This window comes from Polypterus senegalus, chromosome 15, assembly GCF_016835505.1.
Source record: "Polypterus senegalus isolate Bchr_013 chromosome 15, ASM1683550v1, whole genome shotgun sequence".
Classification (NCBI taxonomy): domain Eukaryota; kingdom Metazoa; phylum Chordata; class Cladistia; order Polypteriformes; family Polypteridae; genus Polypterus; species Polypterus senegalus.
The window spans coordinates 99,550,045-99,569,305 of record NC_053168.1 but is presented as its reverse complement, the minus strand read 5'-3'; the positions used below and the strand labels follow the sequence as shown (position 1 = coordinate 99,569,305).

Below are 19,261 nucleotides of genomic sequence, written 5' to 3'. Positions count from 1 at the left end.
TATTTGTTGTCCAGTGTAATCGAACCACTGAAGACAGCATGTCATGCTCAGAGTGTCTGCATCCATATATTATAGAGATTAATGACATACAGGCAAGGAGCCACACTGCTCAGCCCTCGGCAGCACAGAGAGCACCTAGGTGCTTGTCCCTGATATGGAAGCAGTTATGTTCACAGCCACATTAATAATTTACATTATTTTCTGTTTGTACATGTCTGTTTGTATTACTGTAAGTAAAGAACCTTCAGACAAAGCCAGCAGGGAGTCTATGTGCACTGCAATGTCAGGGTCCATGCTGTGACAGGCTCACTTTCATAATGGCAAAGAGGCCATGAACTCGTTTCCTACATACTGTACATTAGGAGTTTTCATCTCAAAAGCAGCAGCCTTGTTATGTGCACTGTGCCCTAAACCAGCTGACCGACATCCTCCACTCATCTGCATGTGGCAGAGCCTCTTTATAGACACATCCATTCAGAGACCCACACATGCACCAGCTGGACAAGCTGCAACTGTGACTGCCACCCCTCTGTCTTAGACATACTTGGTATAGCATCTGACCGGCAGGTTCTCATTTGGTATCAACAGACATTCAGCCAGTCAGAGGACATTCATGTGCTGGCTGTTTTGTTAATTTAAATAAGAGAATCAGCACCTAACCTTTAAATGGACACATAACTAAAATCATCACAAAGCATAAAAGGAAGAGGCTGACACAATGCAGAATTGAACATTTTATTAGCAAAAGTATGCAGACATTAAGGAGTAGTTAAAAAGGCTTTGGTGCAGAATGGTCCAGGTTCTAAAAATGTGATATGGAGATGCTTTGAGTGAGGCTCGGGCTCTATAAGCAGAGGATGTAATGGCCTTCAGTCTGCAAGACAAAGAGAAAATCATTAATGTGTGGCACGGGGGTTGTGCTGCACTGCATTCAGAGGAATCTTTGTACGGCTTTTCAAAGCGCCCTTCATTTCGCAAGCGGATAGACATCAGCAGGCACCGTCGCACAGCTATGGAAGGAGACAGATTTTATCATCAATAGCTTTACAAGGAAGATAGAGCAGATAGACAAGGAAAACATGGGATTAAAGGCCTGATGACACCAAAGGACACAGAGGACTGGAATCAGGACACTGAATGTCAGTGCCCGGGGTTATGCTCTACAGCCTTTGTTTGTTCCTTGGGTGCCTGACATGAGTGGCACCAAGCAGTCCGAAGAGGCCTCTTCACTCTGAAAAAGTGCATACAATTGCAGTCATTCTACTGCCTTGTTTTACAGGAGAGCAATTCTTCTGAACAACTGGTGACTAAGATTACAATTTTGAAAAAGCTTGCTAATGCTCTTAGGCTTCAGCGTGTTGACAAAGCAGTATAAGCAAGACGGTGAAAAGCAACAACCCTGGACAGGTGGAGCACACTGAGCAACACACCATCATCAAACAGGCAGACAGGGATATGCAGAAAAGCACACAGCTTGGTGCATACACACAGACAAGTGCAATGGAGTTAGAGGATGTGGCGGCAGTTCACTTATAAGCTAACCTAGTGTTCTCCTTTAGTCCCGGCTTTGGCCACCAGTGGCATGTAAATAGTTAACACTTCTCACCGCAATCAACAGGAAAGGCAGGACTTGACAAACACAAGAGAAATGTCTCTGGCCGGAAATGACTGTTTGGGCAGGCTGCGCTCTGCTGCACTGCGGATAATTTAGTTTGCGGCTGGACCTTGGCGAGTCAATGAGCAAACACAGCAGACAGAGACACTCAGAGGCCAGTCAGAGAAGGCAAAGTGCTGGGACCACAGACCTTCCGTGAGTTCAGCACTTGCTTTCCTCTCGACAAGGTCTGACAATTAAACTATGTCCTTTGCTGGGAATTCCACTAATCCATTTCCTTAAGGTCATTCAGTAGTTTGCAGTCAAGCAGTGCAAATTTGGCTATTGGTAACCTGTACGTGTCTGTTTTGCATCTTTGTACCCTCCTCATAGAGAATAAGACTAACTAGCACCCAAAGAGGCTCACAGCAACTGTGAGACTAGCATTGCAGGGTGACCAACCTGGAAATTCCCTGTGTGTGTCTTGTATTCTGGTTAGTAGCTGAATCATATTACACCTTGGAGAAGGATGAAAACCCACCATAAACTAAAAGAACAGCTAGCATCACAAAAAATGAAAAAGCAGAACTGATACTACTATAAAATAACAATACAAAAATATAAATTACCACAAAACTTACAAAATGTTTGAAGATGAAAAAAATACAACTGATACCAAAACTATGAAAAAAAGAACAAACCAAGCTCTAACCATCCATTTCCCACCCCAGTTAAACCATATTTAAAAACTTGGGACAACCGAGTCTAACTGTAGCAGCATCAGGTAGCAAGCAGCAGCAACAACATTTATTTATATAGCACATTTTCATAAAACAATACAAGTCAAAGTACTTTACAAAATGACGAAGGAAAAGGTCCAAGAAAAGAAAAAACAATAAAATAAAAACAATTAAGATAAGACAATAAAATTAAAGTAAGGTTAAATGGCGGGAAGGACAGAAAAAAACAAAGCAAAAAAAAACCCTGGTAGGCTGGAGAAAGAAAAACAAAATCTGCAGGGGTTCTAAAGGCCAAAAGACTGTTCATTCAACCTAACATAAATGTTCCTAAATGAAACCTCTTAGTTTTCATGCTTTACATGATAGGATTCTGATGAAGTTGTTCTTGTGGACAGCTGAGACACCCACCGTCATCCCATCATCTCAGGGGGCTGCATGGTGCAAGTGCCCTGAATGATGGAGTCACTCACACCAGGTCAATTTACAGTTACTGGAGGGATTGTAAACTCTGCATTGACACTCAGTGCATTTACATTTACAGTGAGTAACCTGGTTAAGGCAGAATCTTGATTTCTCAAAAACCTCAGTTCTGGAGTTCTGTTTTGGCAAAACGCTCCAACGTCACTGAACAGTGCAAAAAAAAGTGTTAAACGTCATCATCGGCACCATGAATCTGAAAACAAGTATGAAGCCTGTGGTAATATTCTTGTGTTTTGCAAATATGTTTATCCATTTACATGTTGTGAAGTAAATGATGTTTATTTTCTTTTTACATCCTAGATTAGAGTCCCCAAAGATTCACTCAATGGATACTGGGCACTTGTGTCACCTGATCACACTGTTTTAACATATCTATAGCAAATAGCTGGATGAAAACTAAGCTAACACTTTATTTATAGATCACTGTTACTGGATTGCCTACAGCACACTCTTCTGCTTGGCTGTGTGATACAGCCTTGTAAAGCAGTGGCACACCAGTATGTGTGTTTCTTGTCTTACATTCAATGCTTCCTTCATAATAATAATGCAGGTATTTTAACATCAATAAGAGATTTCTTTCTTTTTTAAGATGCGTGAAGTTAGTTGTTACTTTAAAAAGTAAATGAACTACAAAATGCTTTTTTACAAATAACCCCATTCCTCCAAAAACTGTGCTGCTGAGCTTAGCATTTAACGCTCATTTTATCAATATAATTTTAGCAATTTCTAAAATATTGAGATAATTTCTGCTGGAGAGGGAATAATGTGATCACCTGAGCATTTGCCTCAGGAAACTGATCTTGTGGACGCTTCAACGTGAGGCTATTGAAAATGTGTGTAAAGTTACCTCAAGCACAGGTGAACAGAGTGCAACAGACATGCACAGACTACTAAATCTTTATAAGTGTAACCAGTTAAGGGTTTACATGGCCAAATAACCAGGTTACTCACAGAGAAATCTACCTCTGTTAACCTGGCTTCTCAGAGGGCAATAACCTGATTTCTATAACCAGAATAAGGCATTTTAGAAACCAGGTTTCTGTGAATAACCTTGTTTTTAAAGTGCATATAAAAACACACTCAGTAACTGAGCTGGGATTCAGACCCAGACTACTGAGCTGAAAATAAGCAGCACTAACTCCTGTGCCTCCATGCAAAAATAAGCCACTGGAGTCAGATGTTAAAAAAGATAAGAAACTGCAAATGGCAGCATAATGAACAAGCAGACAGACAGAGAAAAAAAGAAAAAAGAGCAGTAGTGACATAAAAGATAAGGAAAGGTCATATATTAAAAAAAACAAAAAACACACACACACAGAGGACAAACAATGAGGCGTCAAAAAGGATTAAAGAAATAAGGAGCCGCCTTGTGTTGGACAGAAAATCCTTACCACTCACAGAATAAAAATATTATTCAGCAGTGCAGCTAAATGGCAGCCTTGTGAGAAAAGTCACGTGTGAGAAAATGTTCCAAAAATGTCAAGCTGTGTTCCTTGGGAAAGTTGAGGTGAAATTCGCATGTGGTAAAAACTGTGGAACACTTCTTAGAACCATGCACAGTGATCAAATTAAGCAGTACTGCAGGGTATCAGCATAGGGGCCTCCAGCTCAGCTCCTCTTGCAGAACAACAGAATAAGCTTTTCTTCCCTGTAAAATGACTTGACAGGTTGTGCGGTGGCTTACTGTAGAATTTATGTTAGACTTTTGCCCACCTTTAAATGTGGGGAATGACTAGGCTCAGTCAATATTTCCTTGATATAGCATCTTCAAGAAAAGAAAATTCATAGTGCATTGTGATCTGATGTTGTGACACTGTACTGTAAAGTGTGGGAAAGAACAGAAACATAGATTCAGTAAGGAAGGCTCTGTCCTCACTGCAAGGGTTTTGTTTGAATTACCTGATTTTTTGTTTATTCTTCGCCATAACAATGTTGGAAAATTTAAAGACATCAATGCATAAAAGGTCATTCAAGCCACAAGATTAGCATCCTGAACAACAACCAACAAATTCAGCTTGGCCCCTCATCAATTGAGTCATATAAAGTTAACATTCCACCTGGCTGCACTTGCACCCTGGGGACCTCAGACCAATAGAAGGTACAACTGACATTACATTTGGATTATTTTTTTTTCAGTCATTCATTATACTGTCCAGCAATCAAGGTTGTACAGCTCCAGTTACAATGAAAACAACCTGTTATTTTTATTATATTCATTTTTGTTTTGTGAAATGGCTTGTGATAGACACATGCCCCAAAAACACTATACAAAGAAAGATTCATTGGTTGATACACTGAAAAACTGAGGACTAATGAATTCTCCAAAAGATCTGCAACCCAAACACTTGTTGCCTCTTCTTCATCTCCTATATGATTCACAGGATTACAGCAAATTATGTACTATTTCTTTACCATGAAAGTTATGTTTGTTTTTATAGGAGCACTATAAGTTAATACATATAAGTGCACAAAAAGCCACATAAAACACAAAGGAACAACAATATCACCAATTTATTTTGTATAGCACTGTGGCACGCGGCTGGGGGTGGTACCCAGCCGGGATGCCCAGGAGGACCAGAGGAGGGCTTGTGCCTCCTCTAGACCATGAGGGGGCGACCGCCCTGGTTGCACTGGGGGCCAAGGGTGCAGAGCTTGTAAGCTCAACTCTGTAGGGGCCCATGGTCACTGCCAGGGGGCGCCCCGGTGCCTGAAGAGCCCTGGACCTCAACACTTCCACCACAACAGGAAGTGCTGGGGGGGAAGAAGACTGGGGACACCCGGAGGGCTTTCGGGTGCGCAGAAGGTACCTCCGCCACACAGAGGAGTGTCCGCGGAGGAGTACCGGAAAGCAGCTGGAGCCCATCTGGGCTGGTATAAAAGGGGCCACCTCCCTTCATTCAATGGCTGGAGTCGGGTGGAAGTGGACGAGAGTCTAGAGAGAGAGAGGAGTGGAGGCAGCCAGAAGAAATGAGGCCTGGACTTTGGGGGATCGGTGCTGGAGGGACTGGGTTGTGCACTTGACTTGTGTAAATATTGTATATAATAAGTGTGTGTGTTGGGTGACAAAACGATGTCCGTCTGTCTGTGTCCAGGCCACGTTCCACAGCTCAAAATCACACAAATGCCTCAATGGGCTTTAACAGGCAGGCCCATTTTAATTGGCAGCCATCCAGCCTTGACTCTGTAAGAAGATAAGACAAAAAAAATCATAAAAAAAAACTTACAGGAAAAAATGGAAAAACTCTTGGGAAGAACAATTCGAACAGAGAACCCCTTTCAAGTATGTTGGGAGTGCGAACGGTGCCAAAAAATTGAACAAATACAACACTCAAAACAGAATAAAAGTAGTCAGATCTAGATGAGTGATCAATCATTGGCCCCTCAGAAAAAAAAACAATCTGTTCTTAAACAGAGCTCCTCGCCAAGTGCAAGTGCAAAGCGCCGTGACAAAGCTCCAAAATAAACTGAGGACTTCAATCAGGTATACAGAAAAAGTATTACCTTAACAACTGAAGACTTTAGCTGATCTAGTCACATCTTAACCAATGATACACCTTCCATGTCCGTACTATGTGCACCATAAGTAGGTAATTATTTTTCTCTACTCCTCAACAAAATGCAAATTATGCTTTCACCTAAAAAGTAATAGGAACCACACAACCTTGACGATGCATCAATCTACCTGCTACCTAACTAAAAGCACACTGTGAATGTTGAAAGCAATGATTCAAACATACAGTATAATATATATAGTGCATCCGGAAAGTATTCACAGCGCATCACTTTTTCCACATTTTGTTTTGTTACAGACTTATTCCAAAATGGATTAAATAATTTTTTTTCCTCAGAATTCTACACACAACACCCCAAAATGACAACGTGAAAAATGTTTACTTGAGGTTTTTGCAAATTTATAAAAAATAAAAAAAATTTAGAAAGCACATCTACATAAGTATTCACAGCCTTTGCAATGAAGCTCAAAATTGAGCTCAGGTGCATCCTGTTTCCCCTGATCATCCTGGAGATGTTTCTGCAACTTAATTGGAGCCCACCTGTGGTAAATTCAGTTGATTGGACATGATTTGGAAAGGCACATACCTGTCTATATAAGGTCCCAGAGTTGACAGTTCATGTCAGAGCACAAACCAAGCATGAAGTCAAAGGAATTGTCTGTAGACCTCCGAGACAGGATTGTCTCGAGGCACAAATCTGGGGAAGGTTACAGAAAAATTTTTGCTGCTTTGAAGGTCCCAATGAGGATAGTGGACTCCATCAACTATAAGTGGAAGAAGTTCAAAAACACCGGGGGCCTCATGTATAACGTCGTGCGTAGAACTCGCACTATAACATGGCGTAAGCACAAAAGCCGAAATGTGCTTACGCACAGAAAAATCCAGATGCAGGAATCTGTGCGTACTCCAACTTCCACGTTCTTCTGCTACATAAATCCCAATCAGCGTGAAAAGTAACACTCGTGCACGCGCTTTATGTAACGCCCCAACTTCTCCCAGAATTACGACTCTTTGAATATGCAAATGAATATAAATCGCCCTTAAGCTCAGCCTTCTGTGAAAAGACAATGGGAAAAGCACGGGGGAAAATATAAGAATTTCAGCAAATACCAAGTGGAGGCAAAGGAAAAACATACTGTTTGTTCAAATAAACCGTGGTATAATCAACAAAATGAAGTTGATCGAGTGACATAGCGTGTTGGAGAATCTTGAAAGCTCACGTTCACAAAATCGCACAGTGCCGGAAATAAAAAAGAAGTCACATATCAAAGTTGCCGTGAAAAGGCGAGTTGTAGCCCACTGTCTATGAGTGTCATATGAAAGCTTATTAGAGTACAGAGAAATGTCAACTTCAATCTCGACATTTCCACTTTAATCACATAGTTTATTTTGTCATTAAAGTAGAACATCATAAACTTCACCTTAAAATCATTTAATTAACCAGTTTCTCAAATCACATCGTAATTAAAGTAGCACGTTAAATGCTTTGCTTTGTATTTGATCTTCTATGTGCTCTATGTGTGTGAATCACTACTTGCTTCTTAAACCAGCTCTCTTCTCTTCCATTACATTCGTGATATTACAGCTCTCTCAATAACTAAAATACTGAGATGTATATGTGATATGATTTTTATGATGATAGGAGTTAAAGTACGTTATTAAACATGAGTTTCACGGCACAGTGATTGTGTGCGACCTTCGATGAAATAATTTATTGCAGCAGTACTCAGGGGCTCTAGGCTTGTGGTGGCACTGGGCAGAGGAAGAATCGGTGGCTCCTTGCCCGCCAATGTCAGTAAGGTAGCTTATGCACGGTGGATGGCCACGTCCATTGCAGACACTGCACAGCCGCCTCATGCTCATGACACAAGCATTTAACTTTTGCCGAAATTTGTGGCTGCGTTTTTAGCTGTGTTGTTATTTTCTCTTTCTGTTTTATATTCAATATATATTGGCGTGGCTGCCACTGCAGTCCTTGCTTTTCTTTCCCCAAATACCCAATCACCACACAATCAGCTCTGTAATAGAAGTTAAGCCATCTGTAAGCTTAGCGCCGATTCTTCAAAACGTTTAAGGAACATTGAAATTTCTTCGTAGTACATGTTTAATTATTCTACCCTTCACGACACTCCCAGTGAAGAATATAGATTATTTAAATGAAGTTAAAGTTTTATCTGTATAATATAATAAACATATTTGCTGCATTTCACCTTAAAAATGATATCGTCATCATATGTAAATACGCGCTTTATAAAGTGGCTCAGGTTGTGCGATATTATAACTGTAGTTTAAGTTTACAGTGGGGTGATTGTACTTATAAGTACAAACAGTTCTACAAGGTGCAATTGATTGAGTGCATTTATAATTCTTGGGATGAAACTGTTTCTGAACCACGAGGTCAGGAAAGGCTTTGAAACGTTTTGCCGTGGCTGAGGCAGCGTGTCCTTGAAGCTGTATACCAATAATTCTCTTTCCGATTAGCTGCTGCTGTGATTCACACTCAGATACAGTGATATAAATACTCTGAGTGGTGAAGTGAGAGTAATATGGAAAAAAGATGATCCGCTGTGGCAACTCCTAATGGGAGGACCTGAAAGAAGAAGAAGAAGAAGGTGCAGTGAGAGTAACAACGCGAAAGCAGTTATGGTATTTGGAATACTATGGCTATTCCCTGGACCATTATATTATTACAAGTTAATTACAATCAGATGCGTTACATTCATAAACAATATGCGGTTAGTTTTCAGTGTATTTATAAAGCCACGTCAGGAAAATAAGTTGTTAACCACACAGGAAAAGTAGCACTGCTTTGACGCTGGATGCCACCAGTCTGCAAAACCGAGCGGAGAACTAGCGTACGACAAGGTATGAGGTACCGTGGAAATGTGCGTGGCTTTATGGCAAGTGTAAGTTTTATACATCGCGATTTGAATGTGGAAAAGTTCTTACACAACATTTCTGTGCGTACGCACCGTTTATATAGGAGGCCCCAGGACTCTTCCTAGAGCTGGCCGGCCATCTAAAATGAGCGATCGGGAGAGAAGGGCCTTAGTCAGGGAGGTGACCAAGAATCCGATGGTCACAATGTCAGAGCTCCAGAGGTCCCCTGTGGAGAGAGGAGAACCTTCCAGAAGGACAACCATCTCTGCAGCAATCCACCAATTAGGCCTGTATGGTACAGTGGCCAGATGGAAGCCACTCCTTAGTAAAAGGCACATGGCAGCCCGCCTGGAGTTTGCCAAAAGGCACCTGAAGGACTCTCAGACCGTAAGAAACAAAATTCTCTGGTCTGATGAGACAAAGATTGAACTCTTTGGTGTGAATGCCAGGCATCACGTTTGGAGGAAACCAGGCACCGCTCATCACCAGGCCAATACCATCCCTACAGTGAAGCATGGTGGTGGCAGCATCATGCTGTGGGGATGTTTTTCAGCGGCCGGAACTGGGAGACTAGTCAGGATAAAGGGAAAGATGACTGCAGCAATGTACAGAGACATCCTGGATGAAAACCTGCTCCAGAGCGCTCTTGACCTCAGACTGGGGCGATGGTTCATCTTTCAGCAGGACAACGACCCTAAGTACACAGCCAAGATATCAAAGGAGTGGCTTCAGGACAACTCTGTGAATGTCCTTGAGTGGACCGGACTTGAATCCGATTGAACATCTCTGGAGAGATCTTAAAATGGCTGTGCACCGACGCTTCCCATCCAACCTGATGGAGCTTGAGAGGTGCTGCAAAGAGGAATGGGCGAAACTGGCCAAGGATAGGTGTGCCAAGCTTGTGGCATCATATTCAAAAAGACTTGAGGCTGTAATTGCTGCCAAAGGTGCATCGACAAAGTATTGAGCAAAAGCTGTGAATACTTATGTACATGTGATTTCTCAGTTTTTTTATTTTTAATAAATTTGCAAAAATCTCAAGTAAACTTTTTTCACGTTGTCATTATGGGGTGTTGTGTGTAGAATTCTGAGGAAAACAATGAATTTGATCTATTTTGGAATAAGGCTGTAACATAGGAGAATGTGGAAAAAGTGATGCGCTGTGAATACTTTCTGGATGCACTGTATGTACTCATCATAAGATGTTCTGATATGTAAACATTATTTTGTCCAAAATGGACTTCAAGAATATTTCAAGGCCTTCAGTGTCCACAGTGAGCTGACTGAAACAAGACTACACAACTCAGATGCCTGCTGGAAACATCTGCTCCTCCACTGGTTTCATTTTGGAATTTAGCTATCTGAAGAAGTTCAGTGGAGTGGGCACGCTAGTCAATCTGACTAATTTATACATTTTCAGAGAAAAGCAGTAGCCACTTCAGCCTGTGGAATCGCAAGAGTGCTAAACCTAACTCCACTAATTGTTCTGCTCAATGTAAAACTTCAACACATTGCAGCCTAAATTGCTAATTCCATCAAACACCTGAAAATTAGCTGTAAATTTTTTGGTCTCCATGGGCTAATACGTATGTGGGACTACAGAAAGATAAACCGCGTGCACACATGCGGCGCACATCTGTTAGTGATCTTCCAAGCAAATTAGATACCGCGTGTTGCTCTTTTCAGAGTCTACTCAAGAACAAGATCCTTTACATTTCTAAATCACTGCTTCCTTTGCAAAGATGAAGGCTTGGCTTTGTCGGCTGTTTCCAGCACAGACTAGCACTTGTACTGGATCCAGAGAGGCCCCCGCATCTCCACCGCCAACAAGCACTGCTAAAAATAACTCTCAGTGAATGGTGCTGTCCCTGACAAGAACACCAAGAAGAATAGGGGCTGTACACTTGCATGAGGCAGTGGCCCAGAGGACCAAAGTTGGTGAGGACAAACCAAGGTACCTCTCCTTTAGCTCCTTTTCATTTTGAAGCTGTAAGTAAGTACAGGGCTAAACAACTCCCTGCAATGACAAACAGTAACATTAGTTTAAGTATCTGTTGTAAGGGACTATTAACATTCTGCCTGTTATGGAATAAGCCTATTTAACATGATATAGAACAGTGAAAACAATACTAACCTATTAGAGATTCTTAATATTTTGAAAGGTAATTTATGATTGTTACTAACATATTTAATAAACTGTTTAAATTGTTAGTAAGTTTATATTGGGTACCTAAACTGAAGTATGACTGGATAAACTGCCCAGCTGTGGTGCTAGTGACCTTTTGCACACTTACAGTTCAGAAGATAGAACCAAGCAGCTCACAGGCTGCTCAAGCTATGCTTTCACTTTCAAACATCTCAACACCAGGACTGGATTTGATCAAATTATACACGCAGCTCCAGAATGGAGTACTGACCTAGAGGCATGATGCTTGCTGGCTGGCCTAAGAAATTTGCTGCTTCTTTTGAGGCTCTCAAGGATGCTTCCTTGGGCCTTAACTAGCAATTTTGATGATGATGAAGAAAATTCACGCAGTGTCTGTTGAGGATTGCAACACTGCTGACCTTTGAGACACTCACTTGAACTTGCTGCAGAGACTTTTTACTGCTGCTGCTAACCTCTTAGCAATGCCAAAATGTATTGGTAATGTATCCAGCATGGACCCACTATGCAACTTGTCACAACGGTAAAGGAATTTAGATTTTCATACTCTTCGGACAGCATTTCAACTCACCATCAGAAACACAAGCACAAATGGGACCCTTGCAGAAAACAGTACAAAAGTCAAGAAAGCAAAATCTGTGACTGCCCCTACAGGTAACATTCCTCTCCTTGAGAACAGGAGAAACAGATACAAATTTCTCTCTGGTGTAGGCTGTCACTTGTTATCCTGTCTTGCTTTCTTTATCTTTATTTGTATTCCTTCCTCTCCTGCTGTGCCCTTCACTTTCCAAAAAAAGGACAGTGCTGCATCACATGCTGTGAGATGACAGTTTATTCCCAGGAGCAGACTCAACCTGACAGCAATAACAAGCAATCTTCAAGTGTCACAATGGTGCATCTTCACACCTTCAGCATAGTTTGTGTGGTGGGGGTGGAGCAAAAGGCAGCCCAGAGAGAGGAGTGTCACATTTCAGGTAAAGCTGACTCTGATTTCTAACACATCATATGCGAATAGCTTTCATTAGCATTACCCATTTTATGCACAAAATAAAAAGTCTTAGTACCAGTACTGAAGTGGTATTGGTGAAGCAGCAGGGTATAGTTTTTCTGTGGTTGTAGAGGATTACTGAATACCCACCACATAATGGCCCTCTCACTTCCAAACCTAGGTTATCAGTAACTATATCATCATCAATCTCTATTCCTCATTTACCAAAGTTGAGTATTCCTCATTCTTTTCTTCTTCCATTTAGGTGGAATAAGAGTATCAAAGAGGCCAAATCTGTGAAGAATGAGAAGACAGTACATTCTTATATCCCACAGGTTGACTTTTCACCACAAAGCCAGACAATATGTAGCAGGTAATGTACATGTGGGTTATGTGCAATGTCTAGACTTTAGGGCTTAGTTGTGTACAATGACCTCACAACTTTCATTGGAACTGTATGAAAGAGTTTGCGTCTCTGTTCAAGTGTATTGCATGTGCTGATGACTGCATGACTCTGAGGGCACCATGTTATCTACCGTTAATGGACAGATTCTGAAATCCCTTCAGGAGTAACAGTCTTGAAGAGACATGGCCAGTGCAGGCTGTTCTATTCAAAGCCCCATAGCTACCGAAACTGTGGTAGGTATGCACTGCTGGAGTCTCCCTTTTATCTTCAGTACTGAAAAAACACACGTGTAAACAGTAAGTAGAGCTTCTGAAATGCTAACCGCATGAAAGATACTTCCTGTCTCAGGGTCTTCTGCCTTTGTTTTCTTCTGCTCTGCAGTGACTTCAAGTGGGGCTCAATGTCGGGAATCGTGTCCAAACATGACTGGTGAAAGGAAATCATTTCTTCTGAAGCTGGAACACATTCCTTTGCAGACTTGAAGAGTGACAGCCTGGCGCTTCTCAGGGAATCAGAATACAATACAATGCCAAACAGTCATATTGCATGTGTGAGGACCACTACTCAATGGCCTTTCAGGAAACAGGAATAATATTATAATGTATTATAAATACTAATAATATATTATAAATCGGCTGCCTGAGAGGACAGTTTCTGAATGGTGCACATTCCTACTATTTACGCAGTATGTGAAAACTGTGTTTGTGTTCTTGACAGTAAGCCTAATGGAAGACTGGCTGTGTGGAAAATTTCACCTCACATGTGTGTCCTGTTACTCCAAATACAATGCAGCCTACTCTGCCTTTCATGTGACTGTGACTGCGATTTACATTATCACAGGATTGAGACACAAGAAACTGTGGCACAATGGCGGTAGCTCTGCATCAGCCCATAGGACAAATTTTCTTTTTGTTCTCTGTAAGCACAATCCAGTGTCAGCTTCTCCTTTGTGGCATTTTAACTTAAGCAACACAACTGCAATGGGTGTCACAGAGTGACTTGAAACTGGCTAAAAAATTCTGTGTGGGTGTTGTGGTTTTCTGGTAATTAAAAGGAATTGTACAAAGACGTTCCTCTTTTCCTGGACCAACGTTTCCACAGTCGCAAGTGTATTTTTAAAGCAACTGCTGACATTCTAAAAGTATAAAAGGCTACGATTTAACTACTAAGGCTCTCACTGCCAGCAAAAGCAAAATTCTTCAATAAACCCATGCCCACACACCCACAAAAAATATACACATACACATGCACTCACAGTACACACCCTCTCATATACTTGTTCACATTCAACTACACATACTACTCACACATAAATGTACGAACAGCTTCCAATCAACACTAGTCCATACATGCACAGTGTCTCTTCCCATGCGCGCTGTTACTCAATCATGCAGTCACGCACTTGCCAGCACACATGAAGTGTTACTTACTAGACTGTGTATTTAGACATTTGTATGTAAAAACACCCCAGGTTATATGAACCTACACAGACATCCATGCACATAAATGCAAGCACATGCAGTTAATCACCGCGATGCTTCGAACCACAAAAAGGCTCAGTTATTTGTCTCTCTCCTGCACAAACTTATAGACATCATATGCCAATATGGACACATACATAACAGCCTGAATATGCAGATACTCACCAGGCTTGTCTGCCATCCTGATATGATGCCGTTGGCTGCTGATTTCAGCAAGGCTTTCTAGTTCTCCAGCACTGTCTTCCAGGTCTGACTCTGGGATTGGTTCACAGCCACCTGCTTTAAGAAAGGAAACATTCTGGTCAGAGTTTTATGGAGACAAGAAAATCATGAACAAGCACAACAGGTACAATAACCACTGAATTCTCCGATCGAACCATCAGTAAACCAGACCAAAATATTCTTTGCCCTGGTAAATTGGCAACACAACCAATGTTAAGCTACTTGTTCCTATCAATAAAGCAGGCACAAGTCTCTAGCTAATTCTTGGGCAACTCTCTTGAAATCTCAATTAGGACTACATCCAATCCACAATCCACTTCAACCTTACATATTGCCTTTTTATACGGAAGACTATCAAACAGATTTGCAAGGAAATAACCTTAAGTAAAAAGACCAATGCCAAGTTTTGACTTAAGCTTCAAAGGAAAGAGGCTGGGGGTAAATTAGCACAGGGCTATATGGCTTCAGACAGCGGCCTCCAACTGTTACCTTCAGCACTGACAGCAGGGTAGTGTGTCGTTCTTAAGTGTGTATATAAAATAAGCCACACAATTCGGGTTTGTTCCAAGTAAAGTCATTGTAATATGCTATGTTTGGAGCACCACCTGGGAGTACATGGTGTGAGTCATAAGGTGTAGTAGTAGTAGTAGTAGTTTATTTATATAGCGCCCTTCACAGACAAGAGGTCACAGAGCGCTGAACAGCAAATACAGAATAAATACAAACAGTTGAAGGAAAAACATAAACAAAAGCAGTAAAAAAAACAATAAATAAACAAACTGGAACTATTTAGCACTAATTAAAAGCTTGTTTAAAAAGAAATGTTTTTAGTTGTTTTTTAAAAGAATCAACAGACTCGACTCCACGCAGACAACATGGCAGGCTGTTCCATATAAGGTGTCCCACTTAGTGGTACTGTGAGGTTAATTTCCAGGGTATAAACAGTGTCAGTGGTCTGACACATGAGCAGGTGAAGTAGGTGATGTGGATGGTGGTTTTACAGTACAGTATCACCCCGCCTGGTGGCTACAACTTGCTTAGGCCTGCATTTGAAGAGTGGATCTGTTACTCTGCAGTAATATAGAACATGAAAAGCTGCTATTGTGTCCCACAAAATGCTGCCAGCAGAAAGGTGAGACGCACTCTAGCTTCTTGTCCTGGAGGCATCCCACACGACTGCAGTGTAGGAAGTTCAATTTCCTGTTCACAGGTTTGAAGTCTGAAAAAAGTCTTTATCAAAGCAGAGTGCTACAAGCGAAATGGTGGAGCCATAATGGCGCTCTTCAACAGTTTGCTTTCTTCTTGCTTCTGCATTTCTAATCACATAAATGGGAGCTCTGCCCCAAAAGCATCTATTGTTAAGTGCACTGAAAAGTACTCTGATCTAAAGCTCACTATGAAACGCTGCATTGAGCCCACAGATGCAAAGAATTTGTCACTTTCAACATATTGGCAAAACATTAGCCATCCACCTATCATGAAGAATGGCTATCTCATACTTAGCAATATTCCTGTAATAGATCACAGCTAACACAAAAGATGGAATGTTTTAACAGATTCAAATCCCACTACTAGCTCAGACACTTGTTTTGTAGTACTAGAAGGCAGAACGAGGCAGGAACTTTAAAGAAGGTATGAACACAACTGAACACATCAAACACAAGCAAGATATTTGTGTCCCTATTCATACAGTCCAGATGAAGTAAGACTGTGTGATGTCTTAAAGTTCACATAGATTATGCATCAGCACTTGAAGACTTTGCACTTGTACAAAGGAGAGCAACCAAGTGCATCCCAGCCTACTCTGACAGGCTGAACTAAACCTGTTTAGTCTTGAGCAGAGGAGACTGCATGGGGACCTAATCCAGGTATTTAGAATCCTATAAGGCACTGATAAAGTAGATCCAGCAACATTCTTTCAGCTTAAGGGTGAATCACATACTCAAGGATATCAGTGGAAATTAAGGGGAAGTACATTTAAAACTGAAGTCAGGAAACACTTCTTTACACAAAGAGTTGTAGGACTCTATAACAAACTACTGAGACATGGAGTTGAAGCAGAAACCTTGACAACCTTTAAGAAAATCTGGATAAGATAGTTAGGTCCATAAGTATTTAGACAATGATACAATTTTCATAACTTTGGCTCGGTGCGCCACCACAATGGATTTGAAATGAAGCAATCAATATGTGATTGAATTGTAGACTTGCAGTTTTAACTTAAGGCATTTAACGAAAACATTGTATGAGCAATTTAAAAAAGACAGATATTTATATACATGGCTCCCCATTTCCAGTGGCTCAAAAGTATTTGCACAAACTCACATAATCAGGAATATAATAACATCTGGAACCCATGGCCTTCTCCAAATGCTGGTTCCATCCTAGTGATGCTTTGTTAGGGCTTTACTGAATTCTTCAGGTGCTACTTGTTCGATGGAATTTCTCCTTTTAGTTTTGTCTTCAGCAAGTGAAATGCATGTCCAATTGGATCAAGGTCAGTTGATTGACTTGGTCATTGAAGAATATTCCACATTTTGCCTTGAAATGGATTTGGTTTGCTGTTACAATATGTTTTAGCTCATTGTCCATCTGTACTATAAAGTGTCATCCTACCATTTTTGCAGCATATGTCTGAATTTGAGCAGACAGTATAGTCATGTACACTTCAGAAATCATCTTGCAACTTCTGCCAGTGGTCATATGATCAATGAACACCAGTGACCCATGTCACACATGTGAGTGTAGTGGACAGTTTAAGGGCTTGGATAATTACTATCTTCTCCTGGCAAGCCAGACAGTGCTTTTGACTACTGCCAATTCTCTTCCTCATTCTGCAGACCAGACAATTGACAACCACAACACCACTGACATCTAGTCCAGTTTCTGCCTGCCTGGACCCGCCCTCTTCCAGCCAAGATTCTATCTCTTTTTATTTTTTTACCAGAAGCAACGCCATCTTAGCTAATCTGCTTTGGAGACTTGTGTCGTTAAAACATTTATTTTCCTTTTAAAGGGCTTTACCCTTTTGATATAGGGGGGTTAGCCATCTAGGTGTCCCAAAGATCCTAAATCTCTATGGGTCCTTTTGTTACACCCATTTCAACTGGCATTCCCACGCCATAACGCTGCCTCCACCATGTTTCATAGATGATGTGGTATGCTCATGAGCCTTTCATTCTCTTCTTCAAATTCTTCTCTGTCCATCATTCTAGTACATATTGATCTTAATTTCATTAGTCCAAAGAAAACTGTTCCAAAATTGGACTCTTTTTAATAATATATTTATATATAAATATATATAAATATATATATATATAAATATATATATATATATATATATATATTGTGAGACTTGCCCGGACACCACCAGTCGGAGACCACATCTTTATAAAAATCACACGTTTATTTTCCATTAATAAACACAGTCCCAAACACCACACAATGCACAAAGCAATAATCACCCAAAATGAACTTTCTATCTCTCAGTCCTTGGCCAATCTCCTCATGGGAGCTTGCCTGCTCCCTCTCCGACTCTAGCTCTCTGACTGTTAGGAGGCGGGCCTTTATTCCGCCGGATGCATTCCAGGTGGCTGGGAACGAACTTCCGCAGCACTTCCTGGTGTGGCGGTGCTGCCCTTGCCCTGGAAGCACTCCGGCGCCCCTGGCAGGTTCCTCCGCCATCTTGCCAAGTGTGGCGGAAGTAATGTTCTCCCGGGTCCCAGGAGGCTTAAAGCGTCCCTGGCGGTGGTCACGGGTCCCAACGAGTAGGAAAGTCTCTTCTCCTTTCCCGTGGTCCTCTCCTGCTCCAGGGCGGTTGTGTCCTCCTGACCCGGAAGCTTTTAATGCCAGCTTCTGGTCTTTCCTGGCGTCCCGGCCGGGTAAGAACCCCAGCCGTCTGTGACAATATATATATATATATAAATATAAATATATATATATATATATATATATATAAATATATATATATATAAATATATATATATATATATATATATAAATATAAATATATAAATATATATAAATATATATATAAATATAAATATATAAATATATATATATATATATATATATATATATATATATAAATTTATACAGTGGTGTGAAAAACTATTTGCCCCCTTCCTGATTTCTTATTCTTTTGCATGTTTGTCACACAAAATGTTTCTGACCATCAAACACATTTAACCATTAGTCAAATATAACACAAGTAAACACAAAATGCAGTTTTTAAATGATGGTTTTTATTATTTAGGGAGAAAAAAAATCCAAACCTACATGGCCCTGTGTGAAAAAGTAATTGCCCCCTGAACCTAATAACTGGTTGGGCCACCCTTAGCAGCAATAACTGCAATCAAGCGTTTGCAATAACTTGCAATGAGTCTTTTACAGCGCACTGGAGGAATTTTGGCCCACTCATCTTTGCAGAATTGATGTAATTCAGCTTTATTTGAGAGTTTTCTAGCATGAACCGCCTTTTTAAGGTCATGCCATAGAATCTCAATTGGATTCTGGTCAGGACTTTGACTAGGCCACTCCAAAGTCTTCATTTTGTTTTTCTTCAGCCATTCAGAGGTGGATTGGCTGGTGTGTTTTGGGTCATTGTCCTGTTGCAGCACCCAAGATCGCTTCAGCTTGAGCTGACGAACAGATGGCCAGACATTCTCCTTCAGGATTTTTTGGTATACAGTAGAATTCATGGTTCCATCTATCACAGCAAGCCTTCCAGGTCCTGAAGCAGCAAAACATCCCCAGACCATCACACTACCACCACCATATTTTACTGTTGGTATG

General features: G+C 41.0%; 1 protein-coding gene across 4 annotated transcripts in view; it reads right to left on the bottom strand.

The window, feature by feature from the left end:
- Positions 1-721: 721 nt before the first annotated feature.
- The window catches only part of bbs9 (Bardet-Biedl syndrome 9), a 448,663-nt gene continuing 430,123 nt past the window's right edge, over positions 722-19,261 (bottom strand). For 3 of the 4 annotated variants that reach the window (XM_039736257.1, XM_039736260.1, XM_039736259.1), the window contains 2 exons: positions 14,411-14,524; positions 722-874 (listed from right to left, as the gene is read on the bottom strand). In XM_039736257.1, coding sequence (XP_039592191.1) covers positions 870-874; positions 14,411-14,524 — 119 coding nt within the window. In that variant the 3' untranslated portion in view covers positions 722-869. The remainder of the gene's footprint in view (positions 875-14,410; positions 14,525-19,261) is intronic. The other variant, XM_039736258.1, reaches the window with a different exon arrangement.